Below are 19,509 nucleotides of genomic sequence, written 5' to 3' on the forward strand. Positions count from 1 at the left end.
TTTTGTCCTTTGCATAGTAGATCAGCCTATGATAATTTAGGTTATGAAGTCAAGCAATATCCCTTTCTATCTGTTTATTTGACAGCTATTTTGGGATTCTTTAAGTGAAGGTGAGTGACAGGATGTGTGCAACCTGCCATAGTAATAAGATGGAAAAGGCACAGAAATGGAAGGAAATTGCATTCTGTTTTTGTCGTCGAAGTGGACACAGAATTGCTGTGCAGTGTATGTCCATTACATATCCAATTCCTTTAGCAATCACAGCATTTTTTAGATATGGCAGCAGGATATGTGAATTGTCTTTGAAAACCATTTCATACACTCTGCTTATTCATTTCTAAAAGTATATATATATATATAAATTGGCAAATACTGTATAATGGTAAAGTACAACATTCTGTGCAGTGTCGTGTTTACCATAGGTATATGTAAGCTAAAAAGTATGCAATGCAGTGCACATTTAACTTTTGTCACCAGTAACACTGTTGTCACACTGAGGTTTAACACTGTATGTATAAACTACATTGAATGTTTTAGAAAGTGATGTAAGCCAATGTATGTTAAGTCTCTCAGACCTATTTTTCTGCCAGTGCCTTACAAAACCTATACATATTTGGATCCATGGCATGTATGTTTTAGACCCATGTAACACAGGGAATGTCAACATCAGGCATCCACATTTCAACTGCGGTTGAACTTGCGCTATCTCCAGTGATGTGGGGGACAAACATCAACGATCCTATTATCCACAATGGTATTTTGTTCACTGCAAAAAAACATCACCATTTGCAACCTGTTAACTGACCCGAGCAGTGACGTTCCAGACTTCATCCTTCCACGGAAAAATTTGAAAAACCTCAACTGCTTGAGGACAGGGAAGATGTAGCCACTTTCTCCACTAGTGGAATGCAAGGAGCAGCCTAAACTGTGACCGTGGCCACCCAAGTCAGACGGTCACCCAACGTACTGAACTCCTGCCCTGAGAGATGAATTCCCGGTGGCATGCCTCACCTATAGTCGTTGAATGGATCACTAACTGCGGCATCAGATTATCGCTGCTTCCTCAGCCATACAAAGAAGAAGGATCTGCAAATTTACTCCATTTATCTGCGGATAATAGAAACAATAGAGGGAAATTATAATTATAGACCCTACAGGAGCCATAGGTAATAGGGTCACGGAGAAGAGGAATTATATTGCACATCACCGTGCCTCATCTGGAATAAACACCTTTTTTCGTGGGATTTGACCACTATATCATCAAATTGCTAGTTAAACTTGTATAATTTTGACCGGCATTCTTGGCAAAGGAAACCTAGGCTCTTGCAACCTGCTGGCTATCCCAAGGCGGGGCCATGAAGCCCGCTGTCGGTGTGAGAGCCGATCGAGCCTCCAAGTAAATCCCTGCACGAAGTTGAAAGCAAATGCAGAACTGAAAATGGCCCTAATGTGTACTTAAACATTGTCATAAAAAAACTGACAGACATGTTCTATACATCTACAAATGCATTGGAATTGTTTGCTTATCATTTTTACCAGTTTGATAATTAAAAGCATAAAAGCATAATATAAATCTTGACTTAAAGCTTTCGTGACTGCAGGAATTCATATTATTTGGGTTTTTCGGTAAAGTCACGTAGATAGGTTCAAAGCAAATAACCCAAAATAACAAAAAACTACGACGTTTTGATCGCAACACACGCGGTCCTGATGACGACAAGCGGTCCTGATGATGACCGCTTGTGTTGCGATCGAAACGTCGTAGTTTTTTGTTATTTTTTGTTATTTTTTTTGAATCTATCTACGTGACTTTACCGAAAGACCCAAAGAATAGCATAAAATAAATTATGACAACCAGTATAAGAGGTAATCCATTATGGGTAAAACACTATGTCCATGGGAGTTCACATGTATGTTGGATCTAATCACAGTTCTGCGTACATATGTTCTTTATTATTAAGGCCACGTAGATTAAGATAATCTGGAAGCCATAGAATGCATTTTAAAACGATCATTAAAATGTATTAGAGCTGAGTCCCAGACTTTTTTTGCCATTTTCCATTGACTTTTGCCTTCCCCATGAAACTAGAAACTTAATTTACAATCACAAGTTAATTACGATGTTTTATAATACTCTGCAAACTTCTGGAGGAGCTGCATTCCCTTGCTGAATGTGTAAATTGTCTTATGATATACCTCCGACTATGTCTTCAATATCTGCAGTGTTTGATGTCAAATAGCTGCTTTAATAGTTTTAAGAAATACTTCTTGTAGTATTTGAAAATGTATTGTGGTTTAAATATAATTGACTACGTGCAAAAATACTTTAGTCATCATTTGGGTGTGATAATTAATTGATTTTATGAAAAGAAAACTCCAATGAAAATGCTGTTATTGACCAAATTACATTGATGCATACTTGACAACCCTGTCAGTTTAAGCTGTAGGCTGCTGATTCTTAAACCGCCTTTCTACGTAGTGATTCTTTAAAGCTAGTCATACCACTTTAGAAACACATTTTATCCAGTAATAGTCTTTAAAAATTCGCAGTCTCCCACAAATCGTAGGATTGGAAAGTACTGTATGTTGATGTTGTTAATATTTTTCTATTATATACTGTACATATCATTCATACAACACATATGTTGTCTTTGCAACTTCGGTCTATGTGTAACTGATCATAAAAAATGATGGAACCAGGAACATGCTCTGTATAGTTTTAAAATGTTCCATAAATATGATATATACTATGTGGTCACTTTACATTGTGAATGTGACAGTTTTTATCAGAAGAAATCTGACATTGGTATTCCCAAGATCAGCAGGGGAATGCATCTCTTCCATAAGTACAGAGTGAAGACATTTTTGAGTTTATAGGCTTCGTTGTTTACGTGAATTTGTGGGTACTCGCTGACAGCACTTACCCCTGCGGCCTGTGTATGCTACATGGCAGATATTTGTCTCCGTATGTATTTCTCGCATTGAGTGGAATGGTCACACATTGGTTCACGAACCCGGACACCTGGGCTTCCCCTAGGTTGATTCAGCCTCAAATGGGTACCTCGTGTGGTATATAAATATCATCATAGGAGAGACAAAGGTACATGGCGGGTGCCAGCTACACCACCCCCTCGTGCACCATGCTGGCCTGCATGTAGATGCTTGCTAACAGAACACTTGCCCCAACAGCCTAAAAATGCAATATGATAGATTTCTGTCTTCTATGACTTTGTATACTTCATTTGTCATACATTTACAATATACACATTCGGTTTTCTGGGTTATTTTGAATATTTTGATCAATTCAATCATCCAAGCATTTCAGATAAACGAGTAGACATGTGCACACATGCTGGAGTGTAAATGGCCAAAGCTGAGAGATGAGTTCAGTGTGATCAATATATTCGGAGGCCAGCTGTGGTTTATTTCTTCGAAGGGGGTTTGTTTATTTAAAAGCCACTTATAAATGTCTACCAAATGAACATAAACATGTTTTCTTTTCATTTTTCAATCATTCTTCCCATTAATTGTGTTTCAATTGATGCCATGATTAGAAACCTACCGTTCACCTATGCCATGATGATAATGGCTGTACAGGGATAATGGAATATGTTTATGGCGATCACAAAAATATAAACTTTTTGTTAATTTATTCCATTTATAAATTCAAAGGCATTTGTAATAATTGCTTGACATATCTAAAAATCAGCAATATTGTTAGGCAATATATGTAACAGGCCTCTGCATAATGCATTCCATTGAATAAATGTGGTGTAAATTTCGTTTCTTATCTGCTAAGGATTATCACCAACGACGGATAGGATGTTGCCAGTGTAACACCTAGCTTTACCACCACGAAAATTAGAGATATATCTTATCCCACATATCATAAATGTAATGGCCAACGGTGAGTTGGCTGTTAAGTTATGACCTATGACCTTTTGGCCTGAAAATCAATACGAGACAAGATATAGTGGTCTTGTACCACCCGTTACCATTTTGTCAAGATTGGTCGAACGACTTTAGACATCTTGAGTACAGACAGAGAAAGGGTTGATTACTCACTGCCCTTTACATTGATGTAAGAGCTATAATGAGTAGATGATAATACACACATTACAAGGAAAGACTTTCTAATTATATATGTTATATACATGTATAAACGCACGTGGGAATTTACTGAATGCATACAACATTAAAAACCTTTTTGGGGACAATATGTCTCTAGAGAACTTGAAAATGACATGTGCAAATGAAATATATAGTTCAATTCCATACAATAATTGTAATAGGTGTCATATTGTGATGAAATAGGAAATTCATGCATTTTGACTGAATTTTTTGACAATTTATTTGCAAAATATAAACTATAATGCCGTAACAATACTAGTTGCTACTGTTGTTTGTAATCTTTAACATGGATGTAGGTGCTAATCAAAGCAAATACATTCGCAAATTATTCATTATTATACATATGGAAATTACAGGTTTACAGAATTCCTAAAAATGTGATTATTTCTTAATAAATGTATATGGCAATATGCATGCAGACATGGCTGATAGTACAATGAAACACGAATAACAAAACGCACCTTAGCAGGGGTTTGGAAATGAAGAACACATACAGTGTGCACAAATGAGGAACACAGGCTTGCATCCATAGATGCTGAACCACGGCCATGTAATGCAGAAAAATAAACGTGTGGCCTTGGGTTATTGCTAAGACACGTTCGTTTTGTCATGGTTTGTTTCATATGGGAAAAAAACGTAAACAAATTGTAGGGCATTGAGTTGAGCGTATTCATGATGTATTGTAATATTTAAATTAAACATTGGATAAATAAAACATTTACATTGCAGATTGTGCAAATGTATCAAAGAAATCCACAGGAATTACGTTTTCTGTTTTTGCTTATTGCGGAAATGCAAATTTGCCAGCACACCAATGGTGAGGATTATGAAGAGATGGCATTTAAATGTTATAACGTATAGGAATATGTACATGTGATGAATCAAATGCAATTACAATAGTTTATATTTATTTTGCTATATAGTGGTTTAAAAATACATGCTTAATTATCAGTTAATAAATACACGTGGTATTAGAATAGTAGAGGGACGGTGTTGTTATGAACGTACTCTGCAATGAAGCCAACAGCCTAACTTCAATTCCTAGCCACGGCTCACATAAGTGCCAAGTTATATCTGAACCAGTCATGGGGGGGCCCTCCTTCAACCGTTTGCACTGACCAGGGTGGTGAAGTATGGCCAAACAACCCTCTCAACCAACCTGAAGTGCGGAGGCTTTCAGCTTACAGTGGATTGAAATAAGGGCATAAGTGAAGCGTTAGTGTTTAGTTAAACTAATTGTTCTCATAACAATAGGATCATGTTTAAATATAATGTTTACTCACGTGAATAAAAACACCTCGGCCATCATCGTTATGTTTACATGAAATGTTTTAATGGTTAACATCATTTATTTATTTATACTAAAAAAATCTTGAAATTCACATCAATACAATCATTATTCCTGGTGCGTGTACCTCTTGAGATGTATGGCCATGCCTTTTCAGTGCTATAAATAATCATCTTATCTCATTGCTGCAGGTCATAGAGATTAATTTTGAAGAATTCGATCTGGAAAGGGGATTTGACACACTGACGGTCGGCGATGGTGCTGAAGTAGGTGATCCCAGAATGGTGCTGCACGTGTAAGTATTGGATTACATATTCCTTACGGAAAGTCCTATCAGTGGAGCTGAAAGCACACCAACACACACATACACACATTCATGCACATATCTACACATGCGTTTTCTGTTTTCTTGGTTAGAGTTTTATGGATATACTGTATAAATATATGTATTGGTTAGTTTGTAGATATGTGTAATGTAATGGTATATGCAATGAGAGGCTAATATATATGTAATTGCTCAAGTCAGTTTTATCCTTATTTTGCATAGAATGATGATCAAGGCATTATCTATGCTTTAGGATTTTTTTCCCGTGTAAATGTTTAGTATGCAGGTCAACTAATTTTGTTTCAACAATTGATCTTGCTTTTTATATGATGTCCATAGCTTTGCAATCTGGTCCTGGACCTTTCCACTGTTTGTTTGCTGTGATGGGGCAGAGTTTTTCTTCTAAAAGTGTGACATCTGGAACACTTTTTCTTCATTGGAAAACAGGTGGAAACTCTTGACAAATATCATTGGATTGCACTAGCCAGGTTTAGGAAATGGTTTTCTACCATGGCTCACATGCCTACTATCAATAATATTATGTAAACAACAAGGAGATATCAAATACTATTATGCCTATCTGTTATAGATGATGAAAATGAATAAGTCTTGGTGGTAATGGGTGCAGTCATTAAAACTGTCACGAACCAAGTGCTAATAAAACACACGAATATTTATGAATAAAGAACGGTTTTTCAAAGCTCAAACGGCTACACTAAAATTCCATAAAAAAAGTAACAACAATCAAATAGTCCAATGGGGTTTCAGAGAAGGAGAGATATTTTATCTAAGGTTTTTCATGGCAACATTCAAATATTTTTTGGGGGAAAGTTAATTTGGAGATGTAAAGACGTAAATATGAATAACAAAATAAACATATTTGTCAGTGTTACAGTCATTATAGCAGCCAATGGGAACTAACTACCAGAAGTAAATGAAAGAAGAACATAAGATAACAGAAAAGTTGTTATTTTGAGAAAAAAACAACCACGCTCTATAATAAGTTCGGAGGGATACCACTGGAAAATACATCAGAGTGTGTATGCCTCGGCCGTTTGTTGAAGGCTGACTGGGAACAAAATGATCAAATAAAGAGGTGATGTGGAGCAGGTTTGAGTGCTTGTGGACAAATGAGCTTAATAACGAACAGAAAAATACCAAAATTGACTAAGGAAATGGAATAACACGTGAAAAACATACACAAGGCAATGGCGATGTGCATGCTTGGAATGACACTGAGAGGCGGAATGAGGAATACACGGAATAGGGTCAGGCGGTATTGGTGCACGCCTGTAATCCATCACCGTAGAGACGAGGGTTGGTGTTTCGCATAAATGTTGCGAAAAGACACCCCTCTGCGAGGTGCCACACCATGGCCTTCCAGGAAAAGGTGGTACACCAAAGTGTGAATTAATCTCCATCTGTCCCTTCTGTATGGGATAGAGTGTTGCCTCCTCGCATGCACAGCTTTTCTTTGGGTGTTTCAGTTTCCTCCCACACGTATTAACACTAATTAATTGGCTGAAAAGATTGTAATATATAGAGGACCACAGAGCTTTAACAATTGTTGGTGATTGCTCACCGCCTGCCTCACTTGCTGCTTGTCTGTGGTTCCTCAGCGATTGTGATATGACATTTGCATGAACAACGCAATATTAAAAAAGTCAACAAAAAATTACTCCTTCGACAACAAAGTATATTAGAGATATTAAGTGGGCTTGGGCAGGACATGACAGTTGATGGCAGTGTGGCTGGTGGTTCAGGCTTATGAGAGTGACAGCCAAAGAAGGGAATATGCCTCAGATGATGTCCAGCAATGAGATAATTGCCGGGTTTGTTTTCAGGAACTAGATTGATTCTTACATAGAAAAGACAAGTATGAGACGGTGGGAACTTGGGGAGACCTTCATACAGCGATGAATACATCATGGATGATGGTGATGATGAAGAGTTCACATGTACTTATATAACATTTATGCAAAAAAATACATGAAATATAAAAAGTCAGTGGACTCGTTTTATGGAATATTAATTTTACACTCTTGTGGAATTCCGGCATAATGCAGAGATACTGCAAAAGCGTTTCCACTTAAATCACAATGCAGTTTTTTTGGCCATATTCTGGAAAAAAAGTTGTAAATTTACCAAAAAAGGGATGGCCAAACGATCTCAACGAACTGGCCAAAAAAGATGATGAATTGGGTGCATTGTCTTCCTGCTCACATGAGCGTTGGGTGGTGCTTACGTTTTACAAATACAGATGTCTCCACATGGTTACATCATTCTCCGGATACCACCACTATCTTGCTTCGTGCAAAAATACAGAGGGAAAATTAATGAGTTGATGGCAGATATGCATACCCTTCAATACATTAAAGGTGGAGCACGTCTACAGCGAACAATGTAACATCCAACCGCTGAGCCACATCTTTTTTCTTTGCTTCAATTGCAATGGTGAGTAAGAGTGTTCACGTTGATGCTCTTTAATCCAATTGAATGTTGATTGGCCCGAAAGCATCTCGATGGTATCTCCGGTCCGTTCGTCAAAACGCAACGCTCGCCACTTTCTTTGCCCGCAGGCGACTCGATCACATGCCCGGCCACACTGCCGGGAAATCGCAATCGGATCGGGGATCATCCTTCAGAGTTCTCACCCATGCACCGCCACACCTTGCCTCCCCAACCCCCGTTGCCTGCAGGTTGACAGGCACGAGTGTGCCAGACCTCGTGGTGAGCATGACAGGCCACATGTGGCTGCATCTGCAGACAGACGACAGTGCCGGATCGCTGGGCTTCAAGATTGTCTACCGAGGTGAGCCCGCCCACTCCCGCTCCCTTGGAGCCCAACGATTACCGCGGCGGCACAATGGCACATGCGAAATGGGCAATGTATTGGTCACTTTGGGCACAATCATTCGGCATCAATGGCTCTCGATGTCCCCTCGTCATTTTGTATAAGTGTCCGGTTAGGCATACAAAACTGGTTCGGAAGAGAGACGTTAGATCAATGGCTATCAAATGTATTACAAATTGATGTGCAATGTATCTGATTGAGAAATGCTTTCATATTTGTCTTTAAGTTACTGCGATCTGCTGTAGATGTGGATGCAATTAGCCTATTTTGTAACATTTAAATGCGGAAAAATAATAATGATGACATATTATTACAATGTTCCACCGTTATGCTTTATAGCATGACAATTAAGTGAAATAACAATAGTATTTCTCTATACTGTCATTTTTAGCACTCTTGGTAAACTCACTGGCTTGTCATTATTAACATCAAAATGTTAGTATTAATGTGTGTGTGTGTTGGCTAAAGGAAATTCAGCCATATGCAATAAATACATATGCGTATGCTGATTTCCACGCACTCATATAAGCACACGTTAGAAATATTAAACAAAGCACATTTAAAGCCCCGTTGAACCCAGCAGTGAGTTCTGGTGTATTGATGTTTGTTAACTAAATTTGTAGGTAATAGGTCACGGCTGGGTCCTTTGGGATCTAGAGCCATTGAAATCCACTTCTGTTATAAGGGTGACTGGCAGGGATGATTGGAGTATTGATTGATGAATTAGAAACTGGCCAATCGGGCATTTATTGGGAATGTACCAACACTCAAGAGATGATCTGACTTGGAATGAGACCTTCTGGGGCCACGAATGTTCACTTTATGTGCAGTAAAAAAGCAATACGTGTGAATTCACAGTTCCTGTTATTGTAAAGTCAAGTTTACCGGTGGATTAAAATTAAGGATCTGAGAAACTAATGTTCTATGTAATACCAACGACTGCACTTGTACTATTGTGCATGAGCAAAAGGACAAAACGACATGTCAAATTGCGTCGACACTTAAATGATAGAATACAGTACATTGATAATTCGTTTTTTTGTTAAGGCCACACTTTCTTCTTAAACACATTACAAATCTATTATTGATTCAGGCCGATGTCATAGTGTCTCCCTTGCAAATGAGCAACGTTGCTCATCTACCATGGTCCAGCACCAGTGGTGGAAATTCCACGTTAACATTATTGGGGCCAGTCTTCTAAAGCGTTTGTTTACTATGGCTGTGTAGACAACCGGTGAGCGCCGTTGGCTATGTATGCTGTGAAAGAAGTTCAACATACATATAAATATGCTTTTTTGAGTTACATAATATTTCACCTGATGAATGTGTGCATTGTTTATGCTCTAAGGGAAGGAGCAGGTTTTTTTATGTCAGTACAACCAGAGAGACATCGTGGTCATTAAACATGCATTAATTATTGATTTTTACTTTTTACTCAAATTAGTGAATGGGATTCATAATGTTTTTAAAGAGCAGATCTAGCTGATGCAGCCAGCCACTGCATTTCTGGGTGCACTACCTGAGGAAGCAGTTGGAGTGAAACGTTGTCGTATGTTGGTGTTAAATTCAGCCATTTACAAGTCTCAGCCACCGGTAAGGAGCTTTATTGGTCAGCATTTGATCAATACACTGGCACGTGTAAATAATACCTTCGTAAAAACATAGACATCTTGTCAGGTGGTGGAAGGTGACTGACAGAAATATTAGCATAAAACTCCAATGCTGCCTTGCCCAAATAAAGAATATAGATCATTGTATTGGCTACGGAAACCAAAGTTTTAAGTTAACCCTGGCATACCATAAGAGAAAGTAAATAAACCTTTCTACACACATGCTGTAGACCAAGCAATGGGTATGGTCTACTGTGGGTGTACATGTGTTTGTCGCTGTTAAGCCACGACAAAAATCTCGCATTATAGAACCCCATAACACTAAAGTCAGCAGTAGCTATAAATTGAAAATCTGGGAGGTGGTATGGGAGTTGACCTGTGCCACACATATCACACTACAGGGAGCCTTCACGTATTTCTATTTTTATGCCCGATTAAGTCAGCACACACACACACCACTTCCATCATGGCTGGATCTAGACTCCATTTATTGTGGGTAGAATGATCTATTATGGGTCTTTAATATTACCTTATGCCAGGTGTGGCCAATGTGGGCCAGTGTCGAGTGGCTGCGTGACAGTGTATTCAATTGCCTCTATTAGTAAGACCCGATGTGGGTAGTTTTAAAGCCTTTTTGCCGATCACTCTTCCCACAAAAAAAAAACGGCGACTGAAATCAGCCCTCCTGACATCCCTGATAATTTCTGTATTAGTATATATTTTATGTATCTATATATAAACCTTTGTGATAAAAATAATAATAATAATACAAACTGTTTGCTGCTAAAAGCCTTGTATACCTGATAGAATGTATCCTGCACAAATGCGTTTTCACCACTTTGGAAACAGTTTTCCCCTGACAAGAGCAATGTTTAAGGGCTTGGAGTTAAATGACGTAATTAGAGCAATATCAATGTTAACGTGAAACACTATGCATTCATTACACATTTCAAATTTTACGTTATGTATGATTCCTTCATTATGGCTCTGATACGAATTTCTTATCCCTGTCATAGCTGCAGAAAATTATAATAGATGCGTGTTTTATTATTATTTCTTTTTACATCACTGCAAGCGATGTGTTTTATTCATGATCATTATAACAAACAAAAAACCAAACCTCATGTGAAAATACTGTTAGCTGTTTAGGAAAAAAACAGATGAAAGACAGAGGTCATTGGCAAAGACATTGTTCAATGGCACACCCATTGCTGCGTTAACAGTCTTCTTGGTTCTTTCGGTAAAGTCACGTAGAAGGGAAGTAATAATAAAAATAAAACACAATAAAATAATATAATAAAATAATATTAAAGCAATTGTGTGAGAAAAATCAGCACCTCGTGTTTACATCAAGCAGTCATTTCTGGTAGGTAATTAAGAGTAGAATGAATGACCTCGTTTTTCGGAGTTCGCATTTTATTAAAAAATTTGAAGGAAGATACCTCTCTAATTGCAGTAAAATTAGGGCAAGCCCGATGTAGTCGCATTTATTAAATTATATCAGATGCCCCATGCCTTTAATATGCATACGTCGTGTATCGTGATGTGTTCACGTTGTTTGAGGGCTGTAGACACTGCACACTCTTTAGCCAAGGAAAACTTATTAATTTGTTCCACTCTTTGCAGCGGGTCTAGTTTGAGAGCTTCATGGTGGGGTTCACTCTCACCTCCAAGTTTAAAACTCGTTGGCTTCACACTATATTTAATCCGGAAATATATTTTAAGCATATGCTATATTTGCAACTATAGAGTACCATTATTCTTGAGGAACTATCATTGTGTCAATTTAAAAACAAATTGAAGAACTGCAAAAATTAAATTACTGGGTTCTGCTTCTGTTATGATGAACAACAACATACATAACCCAGGCTTTCTACGAAACAATTACACACAAACGCGTGCATTTGTGTGCAATTTTCAACCAACCCTGTGCCTACATTATACTATATTTCAATTGGTAATGTTTATGCTGCTTATCATTTCAGTATGCATATGCAGTCTATATGCACTCTAATAAAAAGCAATTGAGGAAGCTGTGGAATTAATCAGTCATGGACCCACACTCTGCAAAGTGGTGGGTTTGCTAATATAATGAGCACGGCTGCATGTAAGTTATACATTAGTTTATTTCACACACATTAATCATTGTTTCAGAAAAGTATTTTCTTCTCATTTTACCAGAAAAGCCTTGACAATTCTGTTCGTGAGGATTCTTGTTCGGGCAATAAATTGAACACAGAAAATTACACTTATTGCGACGTTGCTAACAATGCTTTTATCTCCACTGTATTTATGTTAACAATTTGATGTTGGCAGCGTTACTGGTTTATTTCAATGTGACCTGTGCATTATTTAATTATGCTCCTGTACACAGCACGTATTTATTTGCCCAACAATAAGAGTAATGCGTGTGGCGACAGAAAAAAAAATGTATCTGCCTTGCTGCGGTCTGTGGCACGGAAATCCTCGTAATGAGCAGCTGACAGTAACAGATGTAGCTGCACCACATGTATCACGCTCTGCCTGCCACCGACAGCAGTGTGCTAACTCAGGACAGCAGGTGCATTGGTAACACGCAATTTGTCAGAGTGTGGCAGGGCATGGCTGGATTTCTACCCCACCCTCCCACTCGGCTCCTTCCTTGGCTTTAACTTGAGTCCTCTGCCATTATACTTTGCCGTGCTGAATACAATTAAAAATAACAAGCAATAACAGTTTGAAGTGTTTCGTGGTGCACCGTGTTTCCACAAATGCATGCTAATGGTGTGCGTTTATAATACTTTGGAAATAATCATTAAAACACATTTTGCTCAGCTATTGCTAAATTGAATGCAGCATCTCAACTTAATTAAATAACTATCTATAGTTGATAATCAACATTTTCAGAATGAAGTGCATTCATTACTATTCATTGTAAGTGTTTATTATCACCTGTTTGCAGCTCACATTCGAATCCTATTATAAACTCATGTCTGTTTGTGAAGATAGAATATATTTAGATACAATGTAATACTTTGTTTAAAAATGCAATCACTATGGCAAACGTAAAGTCATTAAAATATGATTTTAAAAACTGCAATTTCTTCATAAATACTGACTGAATGAATTCATAGTTTAACGTAAGGCCTCTGTTTTTTGTAGTATCACTAAAATACGGCTTTAACGGATTTTTTTAATATAATAGGCATGGCCCTTGAGGATTGCGTTAAGTAAAAATGTTCTTTTAAAGGTCCCTTACGACACTGCTTACGTGAGCCAAGCTGATTCCCAACAGTACCATCTGCCTTGAAGACAGAGGCCACATTTAACGACTGCACAGATTGATTCATGCTCCGTGCTTAAATGGTCACGAGAGAAATATGGTTCCGGGCAGTTTTAGGCAAAAAAAAAAACCTGTCACTTGTTGACCAAGAAAGGTCTACACATTACATATGAACCGGTAAATGATGACATTCTAAACCATAATTATTCAGGCATATATAGTTGAAGAAATACATTTGAAGGAGTAATTGCTTTGGTTAATATGAAACCCCGTCTAGTTAATGTGTAAGTAACACAATGATATTACAATGTTTGCAGTTTGGTTAGATCTTAAGTAACTTGTGACGATGAACCATAACTATGGTGTTTGCATAATTATTTCACCTGTACAAAACATGCCATTTGACGGTTTGCACATGTACATTTTCGTTTTTTTGTATTTCGTGATACATTGAATCATTTGACGTAAAACTATATATGTTAATTATAGCTTGTTTAGGCTGGGTGTACATGCATTTTAAAGACACGTGTTTTAATATAATGTAATTTGTGAGAGGGAATTACACGTTAAATGTTTTGTTGATATTCACACTACAGTGGTTCATAGATTTTACTTGTGATTTATACATTTTCATTCAAGGAAAATACAAAATAAAAATGTACATTGCATTAATAACATACGGTGGGCCATTTGCTAATAAAAAATAATATGCAGAACTGATGGATAGAAACACTTATTTTCCAAATAAAATGTATACGAGATTGTACATTTTGATTATGGCTTTTTCAATAAACCTATGGTACCATCCTTTAGAGAGAGTGAAGGCTACTTGAGAGATTCAAAACTTATGCCTTGTGGAAGCAGCATAGTAATTGCGAAATCATGTCCGCGCATTGAATGTCATGAAACAAATTGCTTCCATTACAAGTTGTTTTTATGCTGCACGAAATTGCAACTTTAGCTAAGTTTGTTTACAATAATTATACAGTATAAAAAAAATCCTTTTACCTGTATCCATATTGCAACAACAACACTAAATGAGTGGCTGGCAAATATTAAGCACATGTATTGGAACCATGTGGTTAATACACTGAACTTCCAATCTAGCGTTCACCAGGTTGATCTCCTGGCACCCAGGAGTCTAAGTGGGGTACATCACAGTTAATCGATCAACAAGTCGCGTGCGGTGAGTGAATGTGTGCGTGCTCCCGCCTCTTTAAGGAGAGCAAATAACCTCTCGAAATTTGCTCTGATCGAGGCCCTTCCACCAACAGTCGTGTGAGAAATACATTGGAGGGCTGTGTCTCTATCTGTACCTTTTACTGAAACCATTGCTATTACGGGTGCTTTAACCTATTAATATATGCGTGTGCATGTTGAACTTCTATCACACCGTATGTAGCCAAGCATGATAATCAGAGGTAAGGTGGGAGGACAGCAAACTCAACACAAAAAGCAGTTCTACAGGAATTCGTTTTCAATTTAGAGGTATTTACATATATCACTCATGAGCTTAGATAGGACAAGTGGATATGTTGGTAGCCTTGAATACAAATAATCCAGTTTATGTTTGCAGACAGTGGCAACAAAATGTGGAACATGGAAGCCTAAAATGTATGTATATACTGCTGTGGGGAGCGGTAGTGTAGCGATTAGCGCACTGCGCTATGAACCTAGCGACCCGGGTTCAATTCCCGCTCACGGCCAACACCAGTGACGATTATCTGAACCGGTCCTGGGCCTCCCCTATGTCGACTCAGCCTGAAATGAGTACCTGGTGTGGTGTGTAAACATCGCCACTGGGGAGACAAAGGTGATCGGGCGTGGTGTTGGCCACCCACCCCCTCGTGTACCGTTCCAGCCTTCATAGGTGCTCGCTAACAGCACTTGCCCCTACAGTCTGTTAAGGCTATACGGGGGATCTTTGTCGTTCTTTCTCTGCAGTTCGGGAAGATGTACCTCAATTCACATTAAATTCCTTAACATGAAGTTAAGTGAAAGCTACATAATGTACTGACGGTGTGTGACAACGTGGTTATTGTTTGATGCATATTGATTCATATAATAATCACTCTACTGACTAGACATATTATGGTTCCTATAATGCTATGTTTCATTAGTATTTATATCTAAGAGTTTTATATACTGCGCTTTCTATTAATTATTCATCTTATGCCATAGGATAGGACATACAACACGATTTCTCTGGGGAAAATAGCATATCATGTGGTCAAAAAATTAGAAAATGTATATTAGACAAAGGATGAACATGCAATTATAAACTCATAGTGGCAGCGAAAACATTGATTAAAATCCAAGATTTATCTTGATAGATTCAACAAAATTCCAGTCTGTTGTTTATTGATTTTTTTTGCCAAATAAAGAAATTCAATTTTCAGATTTGCAGGCAAATAATACCAACAAAAGGTAAGTCCACATGTGTAAACAAAATCAATGTAATAGCATGCTTCCCCGTGAAAAGTGTCATCCGTTTCAATGTATCAACGTAGGTATAGATTTCACAACTACACAGTAGATGTTGCCTTGTAATCTAATTGTTAACCTAATATCATGGGCATGATTAATGTACCTATTCTAGCTGTCATTGCACCACTTCTTGACAGTCAATTGATGATAGCCAATTCCACTTACAATAATAACATTTCTCATAATTTGGTATTCTTTTGCAGCCAATGCCAAAAAATAGAACTATTCCAACACTGCACATGTCACGAGCGTGTGTTAGTCGATCAGCTGGTCACGTGTGGTGGGGGAAAGTGACGAAACCTCCAAGATGTCTGACCAAAGTAAATTAAGACTAAAACTATTCTTACACTATTTTATTTTGTCAAGTTAGGCCCAATGAACTCTATAGCTCTTTTTCAAAAGCGACCTGGCCACAAATGATTGGTCAACGAAGTGGCTTATTATGTGGAAATGTACAGCAGCCAAATACTCTGAACGCACGTTGATTCTAAATGTGGAGGGAAAAACCGGAGGACCCAGATAAAAATCCACGCGACCACGGGGAGAGACATGCAAACTCCAAATATGCAAGCGCCAGGGTCGGGATCGAACCCACGACCTCCTGTATACCAGGCGAGGTAGTTAACACCTTGAGGTGCTCTATAGAACTTCCTCGAGCGGAGGCCTTTCTGCCAGCAGTGACGTGATAAGGCACTGGCAGGAATGCTCCTCCATTGTCACGAACATCTCGCAATACAAACACTTTGTGCTGCTTCGATCTGAACGTCTCTTCACCGAGTTAAGATTCTCTCCCGATGCTAGCCACACCGCAAATCGTTGGTAACATAGGTAGCAGATTGGCTTCACCGTGAAATGTGTCGGGACGGGTGTCGTACAGAGGCCGTGACGGTGTTTTTTTTTTGGCTCGCGGTGTGTGCGCTCGCAGAGATTGCGGAGAGGAGCTGCGGAGACCCCGGGGTCCCTCAGCACGGGAGGCGGGAGGGCTCCGGCTTCTCCCACAGAGACTCGCTGACATTTGAGTGTCAGGCAGCATTTGAGCTCGTCGGGGAGAAGACCATCACCTGTCAGAGCAATAACCAGTGGTCTGCAAACATCCCTCACTGCATCTGTAAGCATCAACTTTGTTTAAGCAGTTTAACTATTGTCCACTTAAGTTCCAGTTTGTAAACAGGTTTTCTTTTTCCATCGCAATGCTCGACTTTGGAATTCGCTCTGATAATTTATTTTCCAAAGCTCTAATAATCTTGCTTATTTTGATAAAGCGTTAACTGTTATCTGTTTCAACTTTGAGAGTGTTGTTTGTTGCTGGCCTGTGCTTGATGCAACTTGCTGACCCGCCCCTACTAAACGTCTGTGAAAAAGTAACTTTATAGCTCACCGAATTCCTCCAGTCTAAATCAAGATTCAGATTCTGATCTTCATGTATTGAGCAAACATGTTGCATGTTAGTTGTTTTACTTATATTTATCTTGAGTCATTTGTACTTTTCCTGATTATAATATTCAGATTATTTTCAGAAATTAATTTCAACATATGTTATTATGATTGTCATCAGCAAATCATGTTATTTTCATTATATTATATTTATGCTTTCGGTTTTCACATCCAGTTTCCATCAACCATATTCTAATGTCGCTGCAAATAACGAGTAATCCCCCTTCTAATATCTCTTTTAGTACTGGACGAAATATCATTGCAGCTGGTCCACTTTTTGTAAATAGTTTTTATTCTATCTAATTCTATAGTTTTAGGCCTCGACCTTGTGGGAGTTTGGATGACTCCGTCCCATTAAAGTAAATACCCTTTAATCACCTACTGTATAACAGCTGGGCACAATTGTCGTTGATTTCATTTGTCTTTTTCAGATTAGCACGCAGGCTTTCACGACCAATATTATGCAAAATAAAGTTTTTTTGGGGGGTTAGATCATGTAAGTATGATGTCTTTGCTGGTGATTACAATCAGCTTCATCATGCGATTTTTATGAATTGTGATTGTTTATTTGACAAACCTTACTAATTAGCTGCATCGAGTGGTGGTGGGGTCACGACAAATTAATATTTATGCGATCTAACCCAACAAACCTTTATTCTGGGCTTTGCCAGATTCTTATTGATAATACATATATGGTCTATGGTAGACAAACCTTTAATTTAAAGTGCTTGCTCACATGGTCGATCTCTACACTATCTATTTTTTTGTCCAAACGGTGTTGATGAACGGATTTCACGTGTAAAAAGGGGTTAATTGGAATTTAATTATTCCAGTTAGTGTTATCACTCGTATTAAATAGAGCAATGATTGAGGCATCATTCCATGATGGAGGTATTTTTTTTCTCAGTATTTAGTATTTTTTTAAAATACAACTGGTCCCAATCTTTTGACTTATGTTCATTACTATGAAGGTCAGTGTTCACCTATCCCAGCATGACATTTGGTACTTCCACCTCTTAATTTGAAAAAAAAATTCTGGGATTTATATTTTTTTCTCTGCAGGCATCTGCATACAATGCCTCGACTCATGTTAAGTTCCTACCTCTACCATGTGTTATTGTCCCATCTTTCTCACCAATGGCTACTGCATTGCCAATGGTCAAGATCCTATTGGCAAAAATCTAATCGCAGGAATTGGCTGTGAACAAAGCTGTGCAACTCGTAGATAACGGAGAGCAATGGAGGGTCTCTATTCAGAACATCGTCGGTGCTGAACAGATGGATGGGACCTGAACAAGAAGATGATGAAGATGAAGAAGATTAAGTAGATTATGGAAATGAAGGAGAAGAAGATGATGCAGATGAAGAAGATGAAGATGGCAAAATATGAAAATGATGATGAAGAAGAAGAAGATGAAGAAATTATGAAGAAGATTAAGGAAATTAAAAGAAGAGGCCGTCCTTTTTCCTGATTTCATACCTCCCCCCCCCCAATTATAAAAAAAAAAATAGACTATATTTAGCATACTAGATTTGAAATTGGAAATAGTTATCTTGTATTCAATAGTAGAAAGATGATGACAGAGATGCTTCAAGGAAAACAATATCCAAGTTAAATATACAACATTTTACAACTGTGGATACAGCAAGTGCAGTCATTCATCCATCCATAGGGGGTATACGTTATATTTAAAAACTAATAGCAAGTACTGAACCATAAAGTCAGCAAATTACCTAGGACTAAATTTCATAGTTAACATCCTCAATTTTGTTTTCAAGAACGGTCCCAGGTGATGGACCAATCAAAATGTGTCAAGCAATTCCTCTCCGTGATAACTGTTGAGATTTATGAGAGTGACCGCACAAATTCCTACCTACGTTGCCACACTTTGTTGACAAATCCCTCACGCCGAAAACCTTCCGCACGTGCGTGACAGAAAAATCCAAGAGCTGCGAGTTGTTGGGATGAATACATATAAATGGAGGTCGGCTTTTGTTCTGGTGCTGATCCTCACCAAAAGATGGATGGTGGCCGTTTGTCTGCCGGTGAAGCAGAAACGTATTTCTTCATTTCCTAAAATGCTCCGCAACAAGGTGCCACTGTCCCTGGCGAATGTC

General features: G+C 38.2%; 1 protein-coding gene across 1 annotated transcript in view; it reads left to right on the plus strand.

Moving 5' to 3' along the window:
• Positions 1 to 19,509, plus strand: part of LOC144717850 (CUB and sushi domain-containing protein 3-like) — a 449,456-nt gene that overhangs the window by 276,902 nt on the left and 153,045 nt on the right. The window contains exons 12-14 of the mRNA XM_078593564.1: positions 5,611 to 5,714; positions 8,444 to 8,556; positions 16,883 to 17,065. Of these exons, the coding sequence (XP_078449690.1) occupies positions 5,611 to 5,714; positions 8,444 to 8,556; positions 16,883 to 17,065 (400 nt within the window). The remainder of the gene's footprint in view (positions 1 to 5,610; positions 5,715 to 8,443; positions 8,557 to 16,882; positions 17,066 to 19,509) is intronic.

The sequence above is a fragment of the Lampetra planeri genome, chromosome 4 (assembly GCF_965212315.1).
Source record: "Lampetra planeri chromosome 4, kcLamPlan1.2.h2, whole genome shotgun sequence".
Lineage (NCBI taxonomy): Eukaryota > Metazoa > Chordata > Hyperoartia > Petromyzontiformes > Petromyzontidae > Lampetra > Lampetra planeri.